Source organism: Suricata suricatta, chromosome 3, assembly GCF_006229205.1.
Source record: "Suricata suricatta isolate VVHF042 chromosome 3, meerkat_22Aug2017_6uvM2_HiC, whole genome shotgun sequence".
Taxonomy (NCBI): domain Eukaryota; kingdom Metazoa; phylum Chordata; class Mammalia; order Carnivora; family Herpestidae; genus Suricata; species Suricata suricatta.
Genome location: NC_043702.1, coordinates 90,816,730 through 90,842,712, shown reverse-complemented (window position 1 = coordinate 90,842,712; position 25,983 = coordinate 90,816,730). Strand labels below are relative to the sequence as shown.

At 36.2% G+C, this 25,983-nt stretch overlaps 1 protein-coding gene across 1 annotated transcript in view; it reads right to left on the bottom strand.

The window, feature by feature from the left end:
* Positions 1 to 25,983, bottom strand: part of ZRANB3 (zinc finger RANBP2-type containing 3) — a 281,276-nt gene that overhangs the window by 77,887 nt on the left and 177,406 nt on the right. Inside the window, exons 6-8 of the mRNA XM_029934667.1 lie at positions 25,259 to 25,344; positions 3,499 to 3,670; positions 1,613 to 1,729 (exon numbers count right to left, since the gene is read on the bottom strand). Of these exons, the coding sequence (XP_029790527.1) occupies positions 1,613 to 1,729; positions 3,499 to 3,670; positions 25,259 to 25,344 (375 nt within the window). The remainder of the gene's footprint in view (positions 1 to 1,612; positions 1,730 to 3,498; positions 3,671 to 25,258; positions 25,345 to 25,983) is intronic.

Below are 25,983 nucleotides of genomic sequence, written 5' to 3'. Positions count from 1 at the left end.
ATCCACTTTTATGGTAACTACCCTCATCCAAACCTTGCTCTGCAAGGTAATAAATGTTTGTGTTTCATCTTTCCTTTCAACAAACTCAATAAAAGAAGAAAGTTTTCTGAACCTAAGAAAGTGCACCTATGAAAAACGTAAAGATAACATCATAATTAATGGTGGAAGGCTGAATGTTTTGCTCCTACGAATGACAGCAAGGCAAAGTTGTTCAATCCTATCATTTCTATTCAAAATTGTAATTGCATTCCTTCAATGTGATAGTCAAGAAAAATAAATAAAAGAAAGATCACACACAAAATGATGTTCTATGTAAAAAAAATTCCAAAGGAATTTTGGCCAGGCCTGGAGCCTGTTTCAGATTCTGTGTCTCCTTCTCTCTGTTCCTCCCCTGCTCACGCTCTGTCTCACTCTGTCTCACAAAAATAAATAAATGTAAAAAAAATTTTTTTTAACTTATTGGGCTTTTTATAAACTTTAACCTGTGTTTTCCAAATGACCTAACAGTCCTATTCCTGGTTATTTACTCAAAGGAAATGAAAATCTGTCCATATAAAGACCTGCATGGGAAGGATAATAGCAATTTTACTCACAGTGGCCCAGACTGATAAGATACTACCAAATAGCCATTCACTGGTGAAGGAATAAATCAATACGCTAGAATCTTACTCAGAAATAAAAATTTTAAAAAAATGACATAGGCAAAAACATCTATCAGTATTCAGAAGCTTTATGCTAAGGGTAAGAAGTCAGACACAAGACTATATAGTATATGATTCCGTTTTTGTAACATTCAGGAAAACACAAAACTACAGCGATAGAAAGCAGATGTGTGAATACTGAGGTGCAGAGGGCGGGGTTGAGGGAAAGGACTGCAAAAGTGGATGAGGGTACTTTTTGTGGTAATGGAAATATTCTTTATCTTGAATGTACTGGTGACTGACTCTATATATTGTTCAAATTCCTCAGGTAATATGTTTTTAAAGGATAAATTTCACTGAATGTAAATTGTACCTTAATATTCCTTACTTAAATAATCTTATTAAAAAATTCTCAGAAATGGGAAGGAACGACACTCATTAGCATGTCTTAAGTTCTACCATGCTAGTAAAAACAACAACGTGTGATGAATCTACTTTATATTCATACTGAGATTTAAAAACTCTAACATCTCTAATTTGCACTTTAAGACAAATAGAATATGAGCACATTTATCACTGTAGGGAACAAGAAACATAATACCAATTAAAAATGATTGACTTAAATAAAAAAAACATTATTTGTAGCAATTATGTAGCAAAAGCCACAGAAAAATCTGATTACAAAGATGAATATATGCAAGTCCTTTAAATGAGAAAGTGTAAAGTGTATCATATTCCCTCATCAAAGTGTGCCCATATATTGGAAAGGATCAGCATATGGACCAGTATAACGGTGTTCATCATACCATTATTTACGCTGAATATGTCTGAATTTTTCCATAAAAGAAAGTTAAAAAAATTAAATGGCAAAGACATGTTGCAGTATGCAAATAATCTGGTGAAATTAAAGCATTAAAATACATTAAATAATTTGTATCAAGACAAACACATGATGTCCCAGCAATGAGTACCTTGGCAATAGCAGTTTGTTTAAACATGCGTGTAATCAATCCCATGACAGTCTCAGTGGCACCTGAATTTGGAGCTCTCATTAATTTTTCCCACTCCTCAAAGCTGGTATTCAATTCCTGTGTGGGAGAGAATAACACTGTTTAGAAATCCAACATAAAGAACAGAAGAACAATTAATGCAATAATGAATCACGTCCTACTCTTTTTCTTTTTTCTTTGGAAAGATATAAAAAGAAAATTCCCAAAGATATCTATGTGTTCATTTAAAAATATCAACATGGGGCACCTGGGTGGCTCAGTCAGTTGAGGGTCCAACTTCAGCTCAGGTCATGATCTCATGGTTTGTGGGTTTGAGCCCAGTGATAGACTTCATGCTGACAGCTCAGAGCCTGAAGCCTACTTGGGATTCTGTGTCTCCCTCTCTCTCTGCTCCTCTCCTGCTTGTGCTCTGTCTCTCAAAAATAAATAAACATTAAAAAAAACCCTTTTTTTAAAAACATCAATCTGGAGACAGGTCAGTCGCATGTTCACACTAATGACAGCAACCAATGAAAAACTGTAGGTGAAAGCCAAGCCCTTTGCTAACACCATAAATGAAACAATGAGAGCTTCCCCATAAGCAAAAACATTTTGTAAAGTAAAACTAAGTCAGGATGCATAAGAAAGGAAAATAGTGAAAATTCATACAGTAGGTTATTTTGATAAAGAAATATGATTTCATTTAAATAAGCATATAAAGACTTGAGGAATATTAGCTAAATAAAAATGTAATATAATCATATACTGATTCTTATTTTTCTTTCTTTTTTTTAAGTATCTATTTATTTATTTTGAGAAAGAGTGAGCGTGTGTGTGAGGAGGGGAGGGGCTGAGAGAGAGGGCGAGAGACAGAATCCCCAGCAGGCTCTGTGCTCTTAGATACATGGCTCTATCCCACGAGCCATGAGATCATTACCTGAGCTGATATCAAGAGTGCGATGCCTAACTGACTGAGGCACACAGGTGCCCCTCTTCTTTCTAACGCTAGCATGATCGATAAAGAAAATCAGATCATTTTATTTTACCAATAATATATTGCTTAATGTTTACAAAATGTCTACCTTAAACTCTCAAGATAAAACAATGCAGTAAATAGTCTTTGTCAACAAAGTCTTGTCCAGATTTAAAGCAATTTCAGAGAATGTATAAGCACTTTACTCCCTAAAAGTAAATGTAGGTCAGGAATTCTAAGGAGTTTCATATCTTCCAACATGATCACAGAGTTTTAAGATCTCAAGAAGCCTACCTCCAATTTAGCTCATACTTGAAAAAAATCCTAGAGCAAGAAACACAACTTCCCTTCCTAATTATTGGGCTTCACACCCTATAGATTCTTAGAATTCTTAATACTAAATCTTTCTTGCAATTGAAGTGTATTTTTCTACAATGAGCAGAAATTTTTTTCAATCAGGAGGATACTGAATCTTTTCACATTATCTGATGACTGAAGTGAAATACTTCCTGTTTTCTTCTTAAAATGATACAAAGTCAGCTCGTGTGTTCTATTAATTAAACCTGTTTTAGAAGGCAAACTTTTCCTTCTATCAACTATCAGTATGTACAATCTTTCATAGTACCATTTAAAATGACTAAAATAGGACTTCAATTGGGGCACCTGAGTGTGTCAGCTGGTTAAGTGTCCAACTCTTAGGTTTCAGCTCAGGTCATGATCTCACAGATCGTGAGTTCAAGCCTCTTATCAGGCTCTGCATGGACAGTGTAGAACCTGCTTGGATTCTCTCTCTTTCCCTCTCTCTCTGCCCCTCCCCTGCTCACACACACTCTCTCTCAAAATAAAAAATAAATAAAATTTAAAAAAAGACTTCTAATCAAACACATGTCCATACCTTGGCGGCCGCTGATGGAAGATCAAAAGGAATGCGCTGTCTGACTTTAGGGGGCAGCTGGGTTAAAACGTCAGTCTTCAACCTTCTGATCATTATGTCACTTAATAGGTGATGAAGTTCATTCAGATTTGATGCCCCTCTACAATCCCACTGAGGCCTTTTACCAAAAAATCTGTTAATGTGCAGAAAAGTTACGTTGCAAAGCTGACCGTTAGAGCAGGAAAACAATTTATCCAGTGTGTTTTTCCTTTTAATAATAAGGAGGCATGACACCATTTTTACTGTTATTTCTGAATGCAAATTAGTTTCCAAAAGCTCAGCTTGAGAAATAGTTATGAATAAGATTATGCATTACTCTCAGCCATAGAAAATGTTAATTATCTAACATACTGTTTACGCTGAGTTAACACAAGACTAGAATGAACTGTAAGGACCTCTGGCATTTTGGGTGGGCTCACAAATGGCAGTGTGCTGAGCAGATCCAGCCCCAAGTAGGCACTAACTGCCAATATAAGAGCTAGTCCACATAACAACCAAACCACCTAACACGCTGCCATAATCTCTAAGAGAAGGTATCTCCTATTGAGCTGTTAAGCATAGCAGATTCATCACTTGGTAATCTCTTCTTCCTTTGAAACCACTGGACAGACAGTAAAGGAAATAAAAAAAAAAAAAAGGACACAAACCCACTATGAAAGAGAACAGGAGAGAAAACATCATAAGCTAAAAAAAATCTCAACACATATTTGTACGTCAATGCTGACAGATCAATGGTAGCTAATTTGGCAAAACAAGGAAACTAAAGTGCTTGCAAAAGTGAACATGTCCTCTATATCTTTGAGAAGATCACAAGTTGGAAGCACCAAGCACTGAGGGCAGGTGTAAAGACAAGAGCTGGAATCTACTGGATCTATTAAACTTGGGCATCAAGAGAGCTGGCCTAATAATGTCCCCCTGTCATTATGAAAACCTAAAAACCTTCCCACAAAATCAATCATCTTCTAGGGCCTGTACTATTGAAGAAAGCTGATAGAGAATAACTAATGGGATTTTGGTGGTATTTTAGGACAATAGTGTTAATTTTAGGAACTTGAAACTTGTTAACTTTATTTTTTTAATTAAATATATTTTGATAACAAACATACAAGAATAGCCAAGTCATGAGAGACTCTTGAATACTGAAAACAAACTGAGGACTGAAGGGGAAGGGGGAAAGGGGAGGGGGGTGATGGTCATGGAGGAGGGCGCTTGGTTTCCATATAACACTTGTGGGTGTTATATGGAAACCAACTTGACAATAAACTATAAATTAAAAAATTTTTTAAATACAAGAATAGTATGGACAACATTAAAAACATGCATTTGCATGTAGAACCAACTAGAAAAGTAGAGTGAAGAGATCCAACTACTATATGTTAAAGGGATAGATATTATTTGGTTGTGATCAATAAGAAATTCACTTATTATTTTATTTTCTTAATTTTTATTTTTTTGAGGAAGGGGGAGGGCAGAGGGAGAGGGAGAGAGAGAATCTTAAGTGCGCTCCACACTGGGTGGAGGAGATCCAATGCAGGGCTGGATCTCATGACCTGTGAGATCAAGAGTCAAAGGCTTAACCAACCGAGCAACCCAGAAACCCCTGAAATTCACTTCTTATTTAAAAAGAAAAAACTAAGTGCTGGCATTGTAAAGAAAAAATTACCAGATTTATTTATAAATGTTATAAACAATATTATTGAAAGTTGATTTTCTTTAATGTCTTATGTCCCCAAATTTATATGAAAAATTTACACACTAATGAAAATGGAAGAATGAGTTGCCAATACCCAATTATGTCACCATTTTTTCTATTCACAATCATATAATTAGGTACATCTTCACCTCCTGGTTAAAAAAACATCCAATGTTTAGAACTACTAACATGGAAAAAGATGTTGGATCTTTTGTTTTTTGAGAATGAAGTGTTTACAATTAAAACGAATTCTTCCGCACACTCTCCATCTATGCAATACAGGGTGCAGGTACACAACATGCTAGGTGGAGGTCTTCGGGCACAAGTTTCCACAATGGCACGGACAGCACACAGGCCAACCATTGGGGTTCACTTGCCTCATTCAGAGCACCGAGCACCAGTATTTGTGCTCTGAATGGACAAGTGTGTTTAGAAGTCAGAGCAATCTATTTTCAGATGCCACTGTACTCGCAACAGGCTGGTAACAAAAGGTTTCCTCACTCCTCCAGGAAAGGATGCACTATGGAGAGAAGCTTCTGTGGCCAGCTGCCTCCTGGGTGCTTTACCATTGACCGACTGCAAGCCCTGTGCTTGCAATGAGCTATGTTTACAGAAATCCTTTCTAGGGGCGCCTGGGTGGCTCAGTCAGTTGAGCATCCAACTTCGGCACAGGTCATGATCTCACGGTTTGTGGGTTTGAGCCCCACATTGGGCTCTGTGCTGACAGCTCAGAGCCTGGAGCCTGCTTCAGATTCTGTGTCTCTTTCTCTCTCTGCCCCTCCCCTGCTCATGCTCTCTCTGTCTCTCAAAAATAAATTAATGCAAAAAAAAAATTTTATTTTAGAGAAATTCTTTCTCACAACACCCTTTCTCTTTAGACTGGAGTCAGACTGCTAGAGATGGCACTCTTTAGAGTGTTGGCAAGACCACATTTTTCTGAACATCCTGTCTCAAGTTTGGGGTGCAAAGGGAAAATGAGATGGGGAGTGGAGGCTAAAAGATATGCCACCTATAAATGTCTGGTCTCTTCTTGCTAAATTTGATGGTAAATATACAGACTTTTAGAATAGACTGTTCTTTTCTTTAAGGAGCTTTACTGAGATATAATTCAGAATGCCATACAATTCACCTATTTAAAGTATACAATTCAAAGATTTCTCATATCCTCTCAGTTACAAGCAACTACGACCACAGTAAATGTTAGAATGTTGTCAACATCTCAAGAAGGAACCCCATAATCTTTAGCTATCACTCCTTTAACCACTGTCCTGCCTCCTTAGCCCTAAGCAAACATTAATCTACTTTCTATCTCAAAGGATTTCTCTAAATTTTCATATACAGAGAATTATATAGATGTTACTATTCACCTCACTTTACTTTTGAAAATAGTAATGCTTTCATAATGTTTTCAAAGTTCCCCCATATGGTAGCATGTATTCATTTTTTTTTAGGCTGAATAATATTCCATTATATGGATATACCACCCCATTTGTCTGTTGACAGATATTTTGGTTGTTTCCAACTTTTGGCTTTTATAAATAATGCTCCTGAAAACATTCATGTACAGTATTTGTTTGGACATACATTTTTCATTTCTCTTGGGTATGTACCTAGGTGTTGAAAAACTGAATCACATGGTACAACTACATTTAATCATTTGAGGAAGTGCCAGATTGTTTTCCAAAGCAGCTGTATTGGATTACATTACCACCAACAGTCTTCAAGGACTCCAATTTTTCCAAAACCTTACCAATACTTGTCATTTGACTTTGATTTCAGCCATCCTAGTGAGAATAAAATGGTAGCTCACTGAGGTTTTGATTAGCATTTTTCTGATGATTAATGATGCCAAACATTTTTTTCATGTGCTTTTGGCCATTTTGTGGGTCTTTTTTAGAGAAATGTCTATGCAAACCCTTTGCCATTAAAATTTTTTTTTTAATGTTTATTTTTGAGAAAGAGAGATAGCGAGCAGGGAGGGACAGAGAGAGAGGGAGAGAGAGAATACCAAGCAGATTGTGCACTATCAGTGCAGAGCTCCATGTGGGGCTTGAACCTATGAACTGTGAGATAATGACCTAAGTCAAAGTTGGATGCTCAACCGATGAAGCCTGTATCCAAGAAACAGTATTTTATCAGAGCATAACCTACTAGAATTTTATCAGAGTCTGACTGCTTTAGAAGAGAAATACCCGACTCCTTACCCTGTAGCCATCCTTTCCTACCTACCTGGGGAAAAGCCGGTGAGAAGCACTGGTTTATTTCACAGTCTAGGCACATGAGTTCAAAAAAAGATTGAGACCCAGAGACTATAAAAAGCGTCCCCTCCCTCCACAACTTATACCACTACATTACTAGAAGTCATTTACTAAAGTTCTTTTCACTTGGTTAATCATGTCCACCTGTCAATAAAAAAAAATTCTTATAAGGCATATTGAAAGGTAAAAAAAAGTCTGGAGACTGACCAACCATCAGAATCAGAGTTATATATGTCAGGAATGTTGGAATTAAAAAAAATATGATAAATATGATAAGGGTATTAATGAGAAAGCTAAACAAGCAAGAATAGAGGGATAATATAATGTGGAAATTCTAAGAAAGAATAAAAAGGAAATGCTAAAAACCATAAACACTGTAACATAAATGAAGAATGCCTTCGATGGTCCCAGTAAGAAACTGGACATGGCTGAGAAGAGACTCTCTAAACTTCAAGATATGATAATAGAAAATTCCCAAATTGAAAAACAAACAAACAAACAAATTGGGGCACCTAGGTGGCTCAGTTAGTCAAGTGACTGACTCTTGATTTCATGTCAGGTCATGATCTCACAGTTCATGAGACTGAGCCCTATGTCGGGCTCCATGCTGACAGCACAGTGCGTGCTTGGGATTCTCTATCTCCCTGTCTTTTTACCCCTCCCCTACTCACTCTAAAAATAAAGAAATAAACTTAAAAATTTTTGTTTATTTATTTAAAAAGAATGATGAGGGAAGGTTGCTTATATTAATCTCTGCCCTCCATATTCCCCAAATTCTCTAACCAAAGCTTCCTGAGACTATGACTCTTTTTTTAATTAAGTTTATTTATTTTTGAGGGGGAGGTTGGGGAGGCAGGGAGAGAAAGAATCCCAAGAAGGCTCTGCACTGTCAGTACAGAGCCCAATACAGGGCTCAAACTCACAAAACCTGAGACCATGACCTGAGCCAAATCAGAAGTTGAACACTTAACTGAATGAGCCACCAGGTGCCCCAAGTCTATGGATAGTCTTACTAAGAGTGCCTGTGCTGATGACATACTGTTTCGGATCTTGAGCTGGAGGCCTTTTAAGTGTGCAGGGCCTAAGAATTTTCAAAGGCCTATGAGGATTTTAAAAATAGGAGAAATAAAATAAAAAACAAAACAACCCCAAAAAACAAATTACTACCTCCAAATGCCAATAACATCAATTCCAATGATAATAGTATAATCAAGTATCCTCTATGAAGTAATTCATTAAACCCTCACACATTTCTCTGATAGGTAATGTCAAGGCAATAAAAGCATAGAAAGGTTGATGAATTTGTTCAAGGTCTCAAAGGTGGTAGGGGCAGTACGAGGACTCAAACTTGGCAGTTAGACTCCAACGTCTTGCTTGACTAAAACCCATATTTGACATACTATGGAAATTGTATTTAATGTGGAACTTGGTATTATTTTGCTATGCCTGAGTTCATCTGTGTGTGTGTGTATGTGTGTTTTGAAGGTGAAGATATACAAAAGAAGATTCTGAGACTAAGAAGCATTCCTAACTTCAGGTCTTGGCCCTTTCTTTCATGACTCTCAGTTTCCACAGTATGAAACAGGAAGGGCCATGATTACAGACAAATGACTGAATAAAAATTTAGCTTGTGTCAAATATGGATGAATAAGAAACTATTCATCAGACCAAGCAACCAAGTGGAAGATTTACAAATCATATCTCAGACCAGGGATTAATATCCAAAGAATTCATACAACTTAACAACAACAAAACAATCTGAATTTAAAAAAAAATGGGCAAAGAATCTAAGTAGACATTTTTCCATAGAAGACCTACAAATGGCCAATAGGCACATGAAATGATGTTCAACATAACTAATTATGAGGGAAATGCAAATTAAAACCACAATGAGATAGCACCTCATACCTGTTGGAATGGCTATATTAAAAAAGACAAGAAATAGTAAATGTTAAAAAAGATGTGGGGAAAAGGGAACCCTTGTACTCTGTTGCTGGCAATGTACATTGAGTGTAGCTGCTATGAGATACACTATGGAGGTTCCCAAAAAATTAAGAAAAGGACCACTGTATGATCTGGCTATTCTACTTTTGGGTATTTATGCAAACCAAAAATGTTGATTAAAAAAGATATATACTTTATTTTTTTAAATAGTTTATTGTCAAGTTGGTTTCCATATAACACCCAGTGCTCTTCCCTTCAAGTTCCTTCCTCCATGACCATGAAGAATATATACTTTCCACATATATTCACTGCAGCATTATATAGCCAAGAAATGGGTATGTCCATTGATGGAAGAATGGATAAAGATGTGGTGTCCATGCACGCGTGCATGCGTACACACAGTGGAATACTACTACTCTGCCACAAAAAATAATGAATTCTTGTCATTTGAGACAACATGGATTAATCTTTTTTTTAAATAAATGTTTTATTTATTTTTGAGAGAGAGAGAGAGAGAGTGAGACAGCATGAACAGGGGAGGGTCGGAGAGAGAGGGAGACACAGAATCCGAAGCAGGCTCCAGGCTCTGAGCTAGCTGTCAGCACAAAGCCTGATGCAGGGCTCGAACCCACAAACTGTGAGATCATGAACTCAGCTGAAGTCTGACACTTAACCGACTGACCACCCAGGTGCCCCAACACGAATTAATCTTTAAGGTATTATGCTAATTCACTGAAATAAGTCATTCAAGGAAGTGCCGCGGCGGCGTAGGAAAAATAGGTGAAGGGGATAAACTATATGGTGATGGATGGTAACTAGACTTTTAGTGGTGATCCCTGCATAAAAATGTCTAATTATAATGTACACTTGAAACTATATAATGTTATATACCAATTTTACCTCAATTTGAAAAAAATTATAAATAATTCCATGTGTCTCCAAATCCAGGAAAACAACACATTTTTATTAATTAACCACTGGATACACATCTATAATGCCTTTTCTACACTTTCTACTGCTTATACTTTGTCTCTTCACATGATAACTTTGTATTATTTTCTACAAAGAAATAGGATTATTTGGATTTGGACCAAGCATGGATGATCAAATTTTTTTTAAAAATAATTGTTACTTTTTAAAAGTTTCTTTCAGGCCTGCAACTTATCAGCATGTTGTGCAAAATTATTTCTGAACTGGCAAATTTGAAAAATCTTTTATCAAGTTTCTACCACATATGAGCTCTAAGAATTCAAAGATCTACTCACAGATTGGTCTTTGGCTCTGTACATTTCAACCTTGCTTCTCCTCCACTATTCACAGCCTTCCAGCACCAGGTACTAAGAACAAGTTCACAAACCAATGCATCTGCCATCCCTACTCTAGGAGTATTCCTGAAAGCCATTCCCACATTGAGCTGACTATGACTTAACTATATATGAAAATTACTGAGAATTGAACTCATGTTCAAATATAATGTGGTAACCTTCTAAGTCAGAATCTCTCCCTCTTCCATGTTTGACTAGTTTGTTGTTGTTATTGATCTTATTCTTTTTGATTATTTATTCATTTATTTTTTAACTTTTGTAAGCTGTTTCTGTGCTAAGGGTAAGCCTGAGGTATAAACCTGAGGTCTTCTCAGTTCTTGTCTGAGCCTGTGTCTTTTCCTGGGCATGTAGAGTCACTTTCAAATTTAACCCATATATGCAGGTGTCTTTGGATATCTTAGTCCTAAGTGTCTGTTTCCCAAATGGAGAAAAAATGAAATATTAGGGGTATGGCACCAGCCTCTTAAATCCTCTAGAAGTTGCTTCAGTCAAAAAGGGGCGGGGAATGCAACAGGTAATAGGTGCAACAACAATGGATGGCCCCCACTTCATCTGTACCTCTATGATGAGAATCACCAATCAGTTATCAGAGATCTTTTTTTTTTTTAAGTTTATTTATTCTGAGAGAGCAAGAATGGGGAAGGGGGTGAGAAGGAGGAAGAGAGAGAGAATCCCAAGCAGGCTCTACACTGTCAGCACAGAGCCAGATGCAGGGCCCAAACCCATAAATTGTGAGATCATGACCTGAGACAAAATCAAGAGTCGGACGCATAACTGACTGGGACATCCAGGTGCCCCCAGGGAGGAGGTCTTTGATATGTGGAGAAAAGGGTTCTTTTTGCTCATCCTGGTTCCCACAAGTCATGTACAACTCGCGCCAGGACCATGTATGACGCTGTCTGCCATGGGGCTGGAGGCAGAAGATGATACCTGTTACTTTGGTAACATCTGAATTGACTGAAATTAACCCAGATTTACTGTCCAGGCCTTCCTGTGGAAGTTGCAAGTCTTCAATGAAATCCAGTTACAAAATTATGACATTGGACAGATTCTGTGAGTGCCAGTTAATGTCTAGGTGGGAAAACAGAGATTCCTGATAATTCCTAACTGTGGCATTTCCCTAGAATCCTCTAAAATCCATGTTTAGTTAAGTTTTATATAGTGTGAGATATAGATTGAGCTGCTGTTTTTGTTTTTTTCTGTTTCTCTCTGTTTTTGCATATGGATATCTAATTGTTCCAGGAACATTTCGTGAAAGGACATCTTTGCACATAGAAGTACCTTGCATCTTTCTAAAAAATCAGTTGACTATAGAGTTCCCTGACTGGTGGGCATATGGGACCTTTGGGGGAGAGTGGAGTGACTAGAGAGGGCAAGGACACTCCCTTTCCCCATATCTTGCCCTATACATTTCTTTGATGTGGCTGTTCGTGAGCACTGAGGACAAAAATGGAATTTCCGGCAAGGCTAACAAGCACCAGGAAAGAAAATTAATGACAAAGGGGCTAAAGGCCCAGAGATGAGTCTGACCCTTGAGACTCCATGCATCCCGACCAGACCCTGACATCTACCCTGAAGGAGGTATTAGGGTCACCCTCACAATATAAATCCTAACATGGATGGCCAATTCTGGAAACAATTTTAAAAGACCTAAAAGGAAACAATTAGAGGAAAGAAACAAATTTAACAAGATCTAGCAGTAGAAAGTAAAGACTACCAGAAAGTAAGATACAATGTGCAACCTTCAGTTCACCATCTTTTTTTCACAAGTTCCACAAAGATGCTACATAAAGAAAACATTGTATATATCCCCAGAAATAGCCCATGAGGCATTGAAGAGAAAACCTCTTCTCCTTAGCGCTTACTCTTATGACAACTTAATTCTGAATAAATTGGACCATAAATGCAAGTCAGGACCCAGGTCACCACACAAAGGACTATCTGAGACAACCTGGATGACTCTTATGAGGCAGCAAGTGGTTTTCAATATCTAGAAAAAATGTTCCTTCCTTACAAACAGGGCTCAACAGACACAGTAGAGTTCAAATTATCAGTCAACTAAGGGAAGGGCTAAGGTTGTAAAAAGGAGTGGCAGTGGGGAAAAAAGGAGAAAATGAAAAACAGGAGGAAAAAGGAGATGAAGTAGAGGCACAGTCCTGGTTGGAGGTTGGATGCATAGTATAGTAAAAAGATCCTGGGACTAGAAGTCAAACAACCAACGTTTGAATTTTGAGTTCTGCATCTTATAGTTGCATAATGTTGAACCTATCACTTAATCTTTTAATCCTCACTATTCCCATCTGTAAAAGGGAAAAATAACACCTTTTTTTCAAAGGATTATGTAAAGAATAAAATATGAACATATGTAAACAAAACATACAAGTAAATAATTAAAATCAATTTGCCATATACGTGAGGCTCTATTTCTAAATTTTCTGTCCTATTCCACTGACCTACATGTCTCCACTTTGTTGATGACTATACACAAAACTAGTGTGAGCTTCCCAAGCCTGTTCTTTTTCAAAGGTGTGTTGTCTATCTTTGCCTTTGGATATGAATTTTACATTTAAAATGCAAATTTCTAGGAAAATCCTTCTGGAAATTTGATTATTTGCATCAAATCAATACAACAACTTGAGAAGAATGGTCATTTCAAAACTTGTGGCTCTTCTAGTCCATGAACATGGTATTCTACTTCATTTATTTGGATCTTCTTTTATTCTTTCTTTAATACTTGCAATTTTTATATGTTTAACTTTATTTAAAAAAAAAACAGCCTGTTTCTAAAGACAGCTACAGCATTTTGCTTTTCCACTACAATATATGAGCATTTAACAACTAACAATTTTGACAAATGATAGAAATTGGAAAAATTTAGAAAACTCCATTCTTATATTAAGTAACAACACACCATAAGTGTAATCCAATGTGTGGTTCTGGCTATGTCAACTAACAGGAATATACAGATTAGAATGGAAACCAATCTAATAGAAACACACCAGAAAAAGAAAGGAGAGTGGGGAAGATCTATTATAGGCATATAGACTGAAAAACTGGAAATATTCAGAGTATAAACAGAAAATGACTGAGACCATGTCTTTGTATTCCAGACACCTAGTATAATGCCTAACATACAATAAGTAGTTTATGAATTAATGAAGTGAATAATGAATACATTCCACAGTTGTTGTTTTTTTCCAGGTCTTTTTTAAAAGTAAGTAATCAAGTTGCATATAAAAGGAATCATCAAATTGTAATTTTTTCCCACCTTAACCATAGTCAGTTGATGGGATGATAGATATGGAAAATGCTTCATGAAGATAAGGAGAATTTATTTCTTCAATCTAATTAGACAGACGGTTATAAGGCTGTTGCCCATTCAGTGAACTGACTTTCGATGTAAAAAAAAAAACTTGGGGAACTCCAGTGTTCTGAGACATAATATACTACTCAGAAGACCATACATGTTCATCAGTATAAGTGGACACCTGAGTGCTCTAAACTTCAAACTGTAGGAAAAAGTTAAGAAGTTGCTGTTTCGTCTAAGAATATAAGAATTCAGATGCAGTGAGCCATGTGCATGAGACAGATGGCTTCTCAGGAGTACACTCATCTCCCGTTAGTAGAGTTTTTTGAGTTCTGTAAAACAGCAGATTTTTAAGCACTAGGAACCAACTCAGTGAAAAGAAGCTCAAATGTGCACAAGAAATTCATGGAGATGGAAATCACGTCTTATGTTTCTATAGCAGACCAAATATTAACATGTATTGAATTATCAAATAGTGGTCAGGACCAAGAGAAGCTTACTTAACTGAGGCAAACTATTCACCAAACAACGTACACCTATAACTCAGTTATAGAGATAAGCCAACATATGAATTCAAGAACGATTTTTCTCACTATTTTGATACATTTGGAAGCAAATTAAAAATCTATTTGGATCTATGAAAATGCATTACTTCATGAAATATCTCAAAGTTGTAATATGACTTCGCAGCTCTTATGCAAACCTGATTTAGAATGGTGAATATCCTAAATGTAAGTTTTTTTTTAATTTTAATTTTTTAATTTTTTATTTTTAAGAGAAAGGGAGGTACAGAATCCAAAGCAGGCTCCAGGCTGCAAACTGTCAGCACGGAGCTGGATGGTAGGGCTCGAACTCACAAACCGTAAGATGATGACCTGAGTTAAATTTGGATGCTTAACCAACTAAGCCACCCAGGTGCCCCAATCTTAGTGTAAGCTTCTTAATGGCAAGGACCATGTCTTTGTATTCCAGACACCTAGTATCATGCCTGACATACAATAAGTAGTTTATGAATTAATGAAATGAATAATGAATACATTCCACAGTTTATTTTTCAGTCTTTTTAAAAAAAATTCAAAGTTGATTTATTTATTTTGAAGGGAAGGAAGGTCAGAGAGGGATAGAGAGAGAAAATCCCAAGCACAGTCCTCACTGTAGCACTGACCCCAATGTGAAGACTCAAACTCACGAAACCTGAGATCATGACCTGAGCTGAAATCAACAGTTGGTTGCTTCACAGACATAGCACGCACGCACCCACACCCCATAGGTACTGAGAATAAAAATACATGAGAAGCCAAAAACTATAGTGATAACTGGAGTTTGCAGAGGGACATATGATTAAGCATGGCAAATTAATTACATTTATAATTCTTTCTATGGAAAACCTTCTAACATGAGAAGAAAGGAAAGTAAAAGCTATTAAACAAAAGACCAAAGAGAATGAGAGAAAATAAAATAATGGATAAGGAATTTCAAACAATTTTTGGAAAAGAGAAAGCAAGTAGAGAAGATGTTCTCGTTCAAACATGGTGAGTGAACACATACATTTATCCTCAATCAAAATAAGTACAAAACAATATGAATATGTTGACTCACCAGGGCAAAGATAATGGCAACAAAACAAAACCAAAAGCCAAAAAACCCAAACCACAACAGCCAATAATGTGAATATATTCTAGAAGCAGAAAAATAGATGAAGATCCTAACAAGACTGAGAACACAAAATACTAACAACTTAAAGAAGGCTGTCCACAATTAAAAGCATCAGGTACTTTAGGAGCTGGAAGTATGACATAGTAGCTAAAACCAGATCAATGGTTGAAAGTTTGTATAATGAATGCTTAAATGACCAGATTCTCTAATCATTCTTATCCCAACCCCCAAGACCACACTTTTGTTGTATAAAGAACTTGAATCAGGGTTCAAACCTAAAAAACCAATAACAGTAGAAGCAGGGGAGAGGTGCCATATGAAAACAAGACAGACTGAGATAAAGTCTACATACTGAGGACTCAGAATATTATTCAGCTTCCCTTGTTTATGCCATAAAGATGGTAGCTAGGTTTAAACCTCCACAAATAGCAGAAGAGTGAAGGATACCTTTTTCTCTTAAAACGTTTAAAAGGTCATAGGGCACCTGGGTGGCTCAGTCAGTTAAGCATCAAAATGCAGCTCTGGTCATGATCTCGTGGTCTGTGAGTTGAGCCTCATGTCCAGCTCTGGGCTGATAGCTCAGAACCTGGAGCCTGCTTTGGATTCTGTATCTCCCTCTCTCTTTGCCCGTCCCCCACTCACACTCTTGTCTTTCTCTTATCTCTCAAAAATGAATAAACATTAAAAAAATTTTTTTAAGTTTAAAAGTTCACAGAAAGACAATGTCCACATATTAACATTTGGGGATTTTCCAGTGAAAAGCTCATACTTTTCTAGTCAAAAAGCTCTTCTAATCAATGAATCAACTTTTACATTTTTTTTTAATGTTTATTTATTTATTTTGAGAGCGGGAGCATGTGTATGCATATGTACATGAGCAGGGGAGGAGCAGAGAGAGGGAGAGAAAGAATTCCAAGAAGGCTTTGTGCTATCAGCACCAATCCCAACTTGGGGCTCAAACTCATGATCCCTGAGATCATGACCTGACCTGAAATCAAGAGTTGGTCACATAACTGACTGAGCCACCCAGGCACCCTAACTTTTGCATTTTCAATCTTAAATATGAATGGACATTCAAAAGCAAGAAGCAGTGAAGAAAGCATCCAACATGAACAACAGAGATGAAAACAAAAGGGAAGAGAAATTCAGAGTAAACATACAATGCAGCAAACAGAAAAAAGTTAAAAACAAAAAATAAAATAAAACCAAAAAAATCTCAGCAGTAACAAGCCTCCCAAAACAGGTAATTCCTCTTACGTGAACATTTAGAGGCCATGGTAGAGTTGTTAATCGGCCTAGTTTCAATGTTGTTGTGTTTCAGGGAATAGAGAGTCTCCAGGAGATGGAGAAGATGGGGGGACAGTTGGTTGGTGGAATAGTCAGAACACACATAATATTTATCAGTTAAGTTTGCCACCTTCTATGGTGTGGTTTGTGGCACCCCCAAACAATTATGATAGTAACATCAAGGATCTCTGATCAAAGATCACCATAATCGAATACAATTATAATGAAACACTTTGAACTATTGTAAGAATTATCAAAATGTGACACAGAGACATGAAGTGAGCAAACAATGTTTAAAAAATGGCACTGATACCTTTACATGACATAAGTTTGCCCCAAATCTTCAATTTGTAAGAAAGACCCTATTGGTGAAGCACAATAAAGCAAAGCACAATTAAATGAGGGGTGCTTGTATAGCTAGAACAATAGTGGCAATGAGTTAAATATTGAAGCTGATGAAGAGTACATGGGGATTCATTATCCTACTGTCTACTTTTGTATATACTGAATTTTTTCCATAATAAAATATTAAAAAGATGAGAAAATAAAGGAAAAAACAAAAGTTGGGGAATCAGGAATTTGAGAATGCAGTAGAGCAGAATGGCAAAAGAAAATTCAGGATGGCAGGTGTGCACCATCATGTCCAAAGAAAAAGCAGTTGAAATTAGAGCAAAACAGAGGTTTGTGGGAAGGGGACCTCCAGGAATATGAAAAAAAAAAAAGATTATTTTATGTGCTTGTATGACATTTTGGAAGTTGACAGATCTGTTAGAGTCTTTGAATACAAAATATGATGGTTTTATTGAAAAATAAAAGATGGAAAAAAGGAAATAATTATAAAAAGTTAACCAAGAAACAAACAGTCTACTACTTAATTTTTTAGAGAACAATATTTAATTTATTTAAACCATAGTGGAAAGCGAGTCGAAGAAAAATGGTGACAAGGGGAGTTTAAATTACTCTTCTTTCACTTTTTAGTTTTGTGATTTGGACAAGGGACTTCTTTCAAATCTCAGTTTACTTATCTATAAAATGGACATAATATCATCATTCTTAATAGAACTGTTGAATTAAAGCTAATATATCTAAAATATATGCCTTATCTATAAAATGTAATATGCAGCTAATAAAAATGACATTTTAGTTACTGATATTGAAAGATATTCTAAAAATAATGTTCAATAAAAATCATAGTACAGAAGAGTATATATAATATGGCCCTATTTATATAAAATTGCCTACCTATTCATCTTCTCTCTCTCTCTCTTTCTCCTTCTCTTGGTCTCTGCCTCTGTCCTCTTATCGACCTAAGCAGAGAAGTTATCTAAAGAGAAAGTTATCAAAACACACTTAGTAATGGTTATTTATATATACTGAGAGTTTAGTTAATCTTTACCTTATTTAAAAATTTTTGTCTTGTTTGATTTGTTACAATAATGGCACTTTCAACAATAGCCAAATCATGGAAAGAGCCTAAATGTCCATCACCTGATGAGTGAATCAAGAAGATGTGGTATATATACACAATGGAGTACTACATGGCAATGAGAAAGAATGAAATATGGCCATTTGTAGCAAAGTAGATGGACCTCGAGGGTGTCATACTAAGCGAAATAAGTCAGGCAAAGAAGGAAAGATACCATATGTTTTCACTCATAGGTCTAGCAGGAGAAACCTAATAGGGGAAAGGGAAAGGGGGAGGAAGAGTTGGGGAGAGGGAGTGAGGCAAATCATGAGAGACTTTTGAATGCTGAGAACAAACTGAGGGCTGAGGAGGGAGGGGGGAAGGGGAAGGGAGGTGATGGTTGTGGAGGGGGCACTTGTGGGGAAGAGCACTGGGTGTTATATAGAAACCAACTTGGTAATAAACTATTTAAATAAAAGATAATAATCATTTTTCCAAAGCAATACTCGATCTTTAAATTAGTAAAAATAAAGGAAAATAAAACAACTTAAAAAGACAAGATTAAAGCATGGATAAAGTGATGCTAAGTGAAATTTGTAGATGATAGCATTACATGCTATCAAGAATAGCTATAAAGAAAAATCAAAGTAATGTACTTGTTAGTATACTTGGATTACTTTTCTTTCTGGTTTTACTATACAAGGTTGTACAAGTTTTTCGGTCAGATATATGTATGTATATTTTATAAGTTCTTACTTATATTAAGCCAAAATCTACTTCTATATTAAGTTTCATTTCTTGATAATAGTTTTGCCCCCTGAGGCCACAAAGACAAATGTCTAATTCCTTTAAAACATGACAGATTTTAAATATTTAAAGGCTTGTCTCCCCTAAGCCTTCTCTTTTTCAAATTCCTGTAGGCTTCATAAGATCAAGCACTATGTCTTCTTCATCTTTGTATCGCCGGCAGGTCTGAAATAATGTCTTAAATATAGTAGGCAATCAATAACAGGCATTTGTAGAGATGAATGTGAAATACTCTCACTATTCTGGTCACCCTTTCCCAGCTTGTTTTCATTTGTTAACATACTTCCTACAATATGACTTTTAGTTCCCTCTCAGTTCCTCAGGTTCCTTATTTCCAATAATGCTTCTAAAATTCTACTCCAACCATTCTAGCTCTACCTGGTAAATGCAGACATTCTACTCTGTACTGCCCCACCTTCTAGTCCAACTGTTCACTTGTAGCCACTGTATCTTCACTATAACATCAGGACCTTTCCATCAACTGACCACTCTACTTTCACCATATCCAAAACATCCTTCCTGTCTTCATGCCCTTCCTCACCCTGTATGGATTTCCCAGTCCATATATTACTTTTGCTCTTATTAATATCACATAATTTCCTTGTCTATGCATCACAAGCTGGCAAAAAATCTTGGGTAGATCCAACCAAAAGCCTTTTCTGAGACTATACCCACACTACTGGGTGTTGCTGGGGAAATTGTACCTTTGCAAGAATACCAGTTCCACAACAAATCTAAAATTGCTGTTCTGAAGTGTATACTCAGCAGGCTGTAGTCAATTCTGCCACACTAACCTCATCTCCTCACTCCCCTTTCAGCAATATCTCACTCATCAAACATTCACCCTCCACTTTCCCATTTTTGTAAACACCTAAGTGTCTTTCTCATTACCAAAAAAACAAAACATCATCTTCTTGCCATCCCAGAAACTATGGATATTCTCAATAATGCCATGTAGCCATAGAAAAAGATGAAGTTATTTATGTGTACAAAAAGAAAAAAAGGATAAATAAGTGGACCTCTGCTTAGGTCCATAAGGACAAAATACAAAATACTGTGGATGTTCATACTATGTAGCATCTGTGTAAAAAATATGAACTTGTTGCGGTGCCTGGGTGGCTCAGTCAGTTGAGTGTTTGACTTCAGCGTAGATCATGATCTTGAGGTCTGTGGGTTCAAGTCCCACATCAGGCTCTGTGCTGACAGTGTAGGGCCTGCTTGGGATTCTTTCTCTCTGCCTCTCCCCACCCCAAAATAAATAAAAAATATGAATTTGCTTGAAAATACATAAAATTTCTCTGAAAAAATTAAAAACTATATATAGTTTCCAGAAAAAAAATTGGTGAAAGGGATATTTTTCAAAGTACATATGCTTATGTAATTTAGAAGTTTGAACAATGTGAAACTGCTGTCTTAATGTGATGTACAAACCAAACCTGTACATCTAGTCACGTATGTGCTTTTCACACTTTAAAACCCAACAATGAGGGTGCTAGGGGGCAGGGAGAAGGGATAGTTAGTGTTTAATGTTTGGGATGATGAGTGAGTTCTGGAGACAGAATATGAATGTACTTAATATAACTGAACTATAAACTTAAAAATGAGGGGCACTTGGGTGACTCAGTCAGTTAAACATCTGACTTCGGCTCAGGTCACGATCTCACCGTTCTTGAGTTCGAGCCCTGCATCAGGCTCGTGCTGACAGCTCAGAGCCTGGAGCCTGCCTCAGATTCCGTGTCTCCCTCTCTCTCTGACCCTCACCTGCTCACACTCTGTCTCTCTGTCTCTCTCAAAAATAAATAAACATAAAAAAATTAAAACAAAACTAAACTAAAAATGGTTAAAATGATAAATTTTCGTATGTATATTTCACTGTAATAAAGAACTCCTGCAATATTAATAACTAAAAAACATAAAATAACTTCCAGTGCCTTCTTACTGCTATTCTGATAAAGAAGACCCTGTATAATATGACCTGTAACTAACTCCATTCTGTCTTGAGACTATTCTATTAGCTCAAGAATATTCATATGATCTGGACTACTTTTAGTTCCTCAAAGGCCTAGGAGTCACTTTTGCTCTCAGACTTAGCACATAAAATTCCTCTTTCTAAAATGTAAATAAGTATCACTTACTCACAGGATGCCCTTTTTGTCCTTTGTGAAGTGAATGTTTACTCTGTTAAACTCTGCTATAATATCCTTTACTTCCTTTTTATGACACTTATTACAACTGTTATTATCTGGTTTGTGTTTGTTTGACTTGAGACCTCGGTGAAGGTTGGAAACACATAGGTCTTCTTCTGTAATGTATATCTGATGCCTAACACATGCATGGCAAATAAAATATACCCCATAAATATTTTTCTAATGAATGGATTAATATCAAAATTAAACCACACACTAGACGTAGTCTAATCAATGAGTGGAGGAGAGCCATCCCTTACTTCAGCTTAGTCTAGGGTTTTTCAAAACCAGAAGTCTTTTTGAGCTAAACTAATAATAATAAGTGAGGATTTCTCAAATCCCTTCCACAGAAAGCAGACTTTCTAAGCATGAGTGCAAGATTTATCTGATTAATTTTTATGTAATTATTTTTCAAACTTATCTCTGCAATCCAGTATATTCACCATTTCTCTCAGATATGAGCCACTTGCAAATGGAATAGACCTGACCTCTATTTAGCTCATAGATAAGAACATTAAGTGTGACAGTGCTGAGGACAAAATACAGTACAATTCCATAAGAGACATTTCTTGAATCTGACAAGACTTATTAATTAACATTTTTGGAAAATGGCTACAAATGCCTTTAATATGTATTGACATCCAGCTTTTCCCCTTTCATAAAAATTTAGACAACTATTTCTCCTAAGAGACAGAGATGGCACCAAATATCAGCAGTAATGAAAATTTAGAAAATTTGATAAATTTTCATAAAAGTATGCTGAGATATTCTTAACGTTTAAGCATGATATCAGGGAGGACAAATTTGCCTTTCCATAGTGTGCCTTTTGAAGGTGGCTGCTGATAAGAGAATGCTTCGCTGGGTTATAGATGTGTCCTCTTTTTCTGTGTAAAAGAACATTTATGAAAGTTGCCATTCCTAAGGTCTTTCTTACCGTGAAAATGGAGGAAAAGAAAGGCAAGATGAAGTCAGATACAGGGCAAGCCATTTAACGTTGCCAGGTGACTAGAAAGTAACAGAGCGTGACTGGGGGATCTGTTAAAGTCTTTCCTAGCTCTAATGTGCTAATGGTTGACAAGTGAATGAGCTGCCTACCCAAATCATACTTGCATTTATAGCTTCCTCTAACTATAATGCAGTACAGTGAATGATGTAAGGGATTGCGCCTAAGGAATGATCTGGTTGAGTAATACTTTCTCTGTGTCTCTCAAGTCAAACCAGGTAGGTAGTTACCTATACCTAGACTTCTCATCTCCAAGCCACATTTGCATTGGTATACTTCTGTTTGTGATTCTATATATGTCTAATAAACATTATAAAGATTAAGTTGTATTTTTGCTCAAGCTTCATTTAACTTAATTTGAATATAGCCATGATATTTCAAATATAAAATATGGGTCTAGAACTGAATATCTAACCATAATGTGCTTTCTGCACAATTATAGTGTGAAAATGACATCTTCATGAAATCGAAACACTACGGAAAAAATTTAACATTCCAAACTAACTTAAAATGCCAGGAAGTGCCTTAATCTGAATCAGAGTTTATGATACCATACTGGTTTCAAGGTAAAGAAGTCAAGGAATAACATAAAATATTTGAAATGGAATCTGGAAAAATATGTCTTTTGAGAAGCATGGTAATAATCTTGAAGTGGCCTTCTCTAGTAAATAGGAAATAGAATAAAACCTCCCCAATCATAAAGCATTCCCAAAATATAAATTTTTCTTTGAAACACCATATATATTAATAATCAAGAAAGGGACAGTTATACACTTCTGTTCTCATATGACAAATCCTAATCAGAAAAGATGAAATGCTCTGACTCTTTAGGATTTCCTAATCCCCTAAAGATAAATCCAATTAATGTGTATGTAAGCAAACTTTTGGCATATATAGTCTGCAATAAATGTGACTAAGAGCTTCCTAACAAGATATAGTATGTCTATTTGGCATTATATCTTAAAATTATTTACTATTATTTATGTCTATAAAGACATGATGACATAATCTTGAAATTCACATGGAACCACAAAGGACCTCAAATAGTCAAAGGAGTCTTTAGAAAAAAGAACTAAGCCAGAGGTATAACAATACCAAATTTCAAGATACAGTACAAAGATATAGTATTCAAAGAGCATGGCAGCGGCACAAAAATAGACACATAAATTAATGGAACAGGCTAGAGAGCCCAGAAATAAACCTACACTTATACAGTCGATTAGTTTACAACAAAGGCAGCAAGAATATATGACAGGGCTAAAAAGAGTCTTAAATAAATGACATTGTGAAAACTGGACAGCTACAAGCAAAAAAAAACCCCAAAAAACCAAACCAAAACAAAACAAAAAACTGGACCGCTTCCTTATACCATATACAAAAATAAAATCAAAATGGATTAAACCTAAATGTGAGACCTGAAACCATTTAACTCCTAGAAGAAAACATAAAGAGTAATCCCTTAGACATCACCCTTAGCAACCTATTTATGGATCTGACTTCTTAGGCAAGGGGAAAAAAAAGCAAAAATGAACTATTGAGACTACACCAAAATAAAAAGCTTTTGGAAAGCAAAGGAAACAATTAACAAAACAAGAAGGCAACTTGGTGAATGGAGAAAGATATTTGCAAATGATATATCTGATAAGGAGTTAATATATAAAACATAGAAAGGACTTACAAAACTCAACACTGAAAAAGCAAACAATCTGATTAAAAAATGGGTGGAGGATCTGAATAGACATTTTCCCAAAGAAGATATAGAGATGGCCAAGAGACAGATGAAAAGATACTCAATTAACACTGCTAGTCATGAGGGAAATGCAATTCTCCAAATCATGTTTGCATGATTTTCCAAATGGTAAGATTCTCCAAAACGTATTTGTACTTACAGCTTCCTCTAAATATAACCCAATCAGAATGGCTAGTAGCAAAAAAAAAAAAAAAAAAAAAAAAGAGTGCAAGGGTATTCACTGCTGTATGGACTGAAACAACTATGTACCAGAAAGGAGTATTAATAGTAGACTAAATAAATTATAGTGCATGCAAACAGTGATGAATATATGTCGCATTTAAAAACAAAAAGAGGGGCACCTGGGTGGCTCAGTCAGTTAAGACTCTGACTTTGGCTCAGGTCATGATCTCACATCTCATGGGTTCGAGCCCCGCATCGGGCTCTGTGCTGACAGCTCAGAGCCTGGAGCCTGCTTCAGATTTTGTGTCTCCTTCTCTCTCTGCCCCTCCCCCACTTGCATCCTGTCTGTCTCTCTCTCTCTCTCAAAAACAAATAAAGATAAAAATTTAAAAAAAAACAATGAAAAGAATGTCAAAGCTCTTTTAAGAACTGATATGGAAAGCTCTCTAACACACAGTAGGTAAAGATGGCAGAACAATGTGTACATTATACTACTATATATACATATATATAAATGACATGAAACAACAATATACATAGATCATCCTATGTACTTTTTTAGGCAGGCAGTACCCCTTGAAGGACACACAATAAACTGCCAACAGTGGTTACCTGGGAAGGGAAATGGTTGGCTGGGACATGAGTGGGATGGAAACCTACTTGTCACTTTTGTACATTGCGTACATTTATCCTGTCAATACAAATAAATAATTTCAAAAATAAAATAAATGAAGGTAAAAAATTAAAAGAAAAACTGCCATTAATTACCTCCTTCTTTTATTTTATACACAGATCTTCCATACAAGATTTTACTTAAAGAAATTATTCCATAACCACCAAAAGTTTGAAAAACACTGGAATAAAGAATGACTAATAAAAGCTTAATGTTCACAGTAAATATGTGAGGATTAAAATTAATAGAAGGTAGTCTGTCATACCTCATATGGGCGTTACAGTATCTTTTGGCATACTCAGTCCATGTTCCAAATTTTTGTGGAAAGAGAGCTTCAATCTGCATGAAAAGCTGGAACAATACAAGTGCTTTCAATATGTTGCAACATTTTGAAGTAAATATTATTACTATGATAAATCCAGTTAACAAAATAATAAAAAATAAAAAATACAATCTACCTCGTCTTTCTCAAGTCTCCTCCCTCTCCTTCATCCTCCCATCTCTGCCATCCTATTCTTCAGAAATAACTGCTATCCTTTTCTCTAATATACACTTATATAGTCTGTATGCCTGCATAAGGATACGTATACAGTAAAACCTTGCATTGTAACCTGTTCTGCAAGTGTTCTGCATGATAAGCAAACATTTCTAATAAATTTTAATTTGATAAGTGAGCAATTTCTTATGAGTAGTATGTGATGTACGTGACGCTGAATGTCACATGATCACAACTGACCTAATGGTTCTTCTCACTCTCTCTCCTCTCTCTCTCACTGAGAGATTGTGGGTGATCGTCTCCCATGCTAGGATGCTTGGTCTCAGGCTGCAGTTGGCAGAAACCAGTGCTTTTTCAGAACACTGGAAGGTGCCCACAACTAGCACTAGGGTAGTTTTTGTCACTTCAAAGCACCTATGGACAATTCTTTGCTTTCCCATAAAAGACTAAGCTTAGGAATGCTTTGCTTCATTCTCGGTCACGCTGCTTGCAGA